Source organism: Penaeus japonicus, unplaced genomic scaffold (genome assembly GCF_977035675.1).
Source record: "Penaeus japonicus unplaced genomic scaffold, GWHDUDI00000001_assembly GWHDUDI00000029, whole genome shotgun sequence".
Taxonomy (NCBI): Eukaryota; Metazoa; Arthropoda; class Malacostraca; order Decapoda; family Penaeidae; genus Penaeus; species Penaeus japonicus.
This window is the reverse complement of record NW_028234431.1, coordinates 843876-846375: the sequence shown is the minus strand read 5'-3', so window position 1 is coordinate 846375 and position 2500 is coordinate 843876. Positions and strand designations below refer to the sequence as shown.

Below are 2500 nucleotides of genomic sequence, written 5' to 3'. Positions count from 1 at the left end.
CATAGAGGAGATTAAATTTGAATTCGATTTTAATTTTCTCTCTACATCGAGTTTGAACTAGTCTCTTTTTCGCACACAAAAATAAAAACACTGTTATTATATCCATCTTTCTGCCAACTCCCAATAATTTCTTATCACTAGTTGCTATAAGCTTGCTACAAACCATATATATATATATATATATATATATATATATATATATATATATATATATATATATATATATATATAGAGAGAGAGAGAGAGAGAGAGAGAGAGAGAGAGAGAGAGAGAGAGAGAGAGAGAGAGAGAGAGAGATTTACCAATCACACAAGCTTACTTTAGCTTTCCAACATCCACGAATTTATACTACATCTCTCACGAAACTCTCAACCAATCAATGACTTCTTTCAGTTCAACAAATAATCATAATTTTCTCATTGACAAAATTCCACCAATCATTCTAACTCTCCCAACAAAATTCCACCAATCTCACGTAAACCATACCGGCCACTCTATCTAAAGTGATTCACCCAAAATCTCCGCCCCCCCCCCCCTCAAAAATTAGATAAATGAATAAATAGATAAATAAATAAATAAAATTAAATGATAGTAAAATAAAATTAGATAAAATCTACCAACAAAATTCTCCTAATCTCACGTAATTCATCCCAACATCTCAACCAAAATTAGTCTCACCAACAAACCTCCAACATCCCCTAAAAAAAAAAAAAAAAAAAAAAAAAAAAAAACATCAACCAAATAATATGGCCAAAATACTCACCCATTACCGTCACGTTGGCAGCCGACCATATGGCCTTGGAATCAGCTGTTGGCCCTACTTGGCACTGGTACTCGCCATCATCCTGCAGCGTCACGCCCTTTATGACCAGGTGGTGCTCTCCCTTCCGGCTGTCACCGAGGTACCTGTACCGTGGATAGCCGGGTACGTGGCGCTCGAAGCCTGGTTGGGGGAAGAGATTAGAAGGTGTTAGTAAGGAAGGTATTTAGGGATGAAGGATGGTAGAGAAATAATGATGATAATAATGATAATGATAATGATAATAATAATCATAATGATAATAATAATAATAATGATAATGATAATAATAATAATAATGATAATAATGATAATAATAATAATAAAATAATAATAATAATAATGATAATAATAATAATGAATCTTAATGAGAAGTATAATAATAATGATAATAATAATAAAATAATAAATAAATACGATAATCGAATTAATAATAATATTAATGATAATAATAATCTCCATAAATAATAATAATAATAATAATAAGTCAGACTAGTGGAATTAATAATAATAAATATTGATAATATGATGATAAATAAAAATAAAAATAAATAATTTGAGACTAGAGAGAGATGAAGGGGATGTGAAGAGAAGAGAGAGGAGAGATAGAGGAGTACGGAGAGGATAGAGATGCAGTAGAGACGAGGGTGAGGGAGTGAGAGAGATGAGAGAGAGAGGAAAGTGATAGAGAAGAGGAGAGGATAGTAAGAGAGAGAGTGGAATGAGAAGATCGAGGTGCTGAAGTGGAGGAAGAGATAAGAGAGAGAGGAAGATGGGGAGAGAGATAGGGAGAGTGAGAGAGAGAGAGAGAGAGAGAAAGAGAGGGGGGGGGGGAGAAACAGAGACAGAGAGAATGACAGACAATCAGGCAGAGACAGAGACATAAAAAGAGAAATAGACGGGCGTATGTAAATCTATATACAGGAACTTGTAGATAAACGAAAGTAGAGAAGGGAGATGAAAAGAATAAGGAGAAGCAAGAGCATGATAATGGATGCGGAGGACGGAGAAAATGGCGAAAGAGAAAAGGAAGATAAACCAATAAGGGAATGGAACATGATTTTATGAGAAAGTGAGAAAGTTGCCAGTACTTTTCTGAAAAGAACGAGAGAGTGAACGAGAGATTGAGAGAGAGAGAGAGAGAGAGAGAGAGAGAGAGAGAGAGAGAGAGAGAGAGAGACGAAGGACGAAGAGAAACAAGTAGAGGGAGAGCGAGCGAGAGGGCCGGAGGGAGTATGAGGTTTGGCAAGCCCGAGAGAGAGAGAGAGAGAGAGAGAGAGAGAGAGAGAGAGAGAGAGAGAGACGGGCCAACAGACAAAGAGAGAGAAAGTGAGAGAGAGACAGACAGACCGACAGACAAAGAGAGAGAAAAATAGAGAGAAAGTGAGAGAGAGAAAGAGAGAGAGAGAGAGTGAGAGAGAGAGAGAGAGAGAGAGAGAGTGAGAGAAAGAGAGAGAGAGAGACAGAGAGACAGACCGACAGACAAAGAGAGAGAAAGAGAGAGAGAGAAAGAGAAAGAGAGAGAGAGAGATACGAAGAAAAAACAAATTAAGAATGAAAACATTCATATTGATTCCTATAGACATGCGTATATACTCTTTACGCAACGTGGGAAAGGACCATCTGTTTTCCCTTTCTTCTCTTCTTTATGAATGGAGGAAAATGAAATAAAGAAAGACAAGTATCGTCCTGGGCTTTTTC

At 36.6% G+C, this 2500-nt stretch overlaps 1 protein-coding gene across 1 annotated transcript in view; it reads right to left on the bottom strand.

The window, feature by feature from the left end:
- The window catches only part of LOC122262562 (nephrin), a 357655-nt gene that overhangs the window by 126020 nt on the left and 229135 nt on the right, over positions 1–2500 (bottom strand). Inside the window, exon 3 of the mRNA XM_086554456.1 lies at positions 764–943. Within this exon, the coding sequence (XP_086410582.1) occupies positions 764–943 (180 nt within the window). The remainder of the gene's footprint in view (positions 1–763; positions 944–2500) is intronic.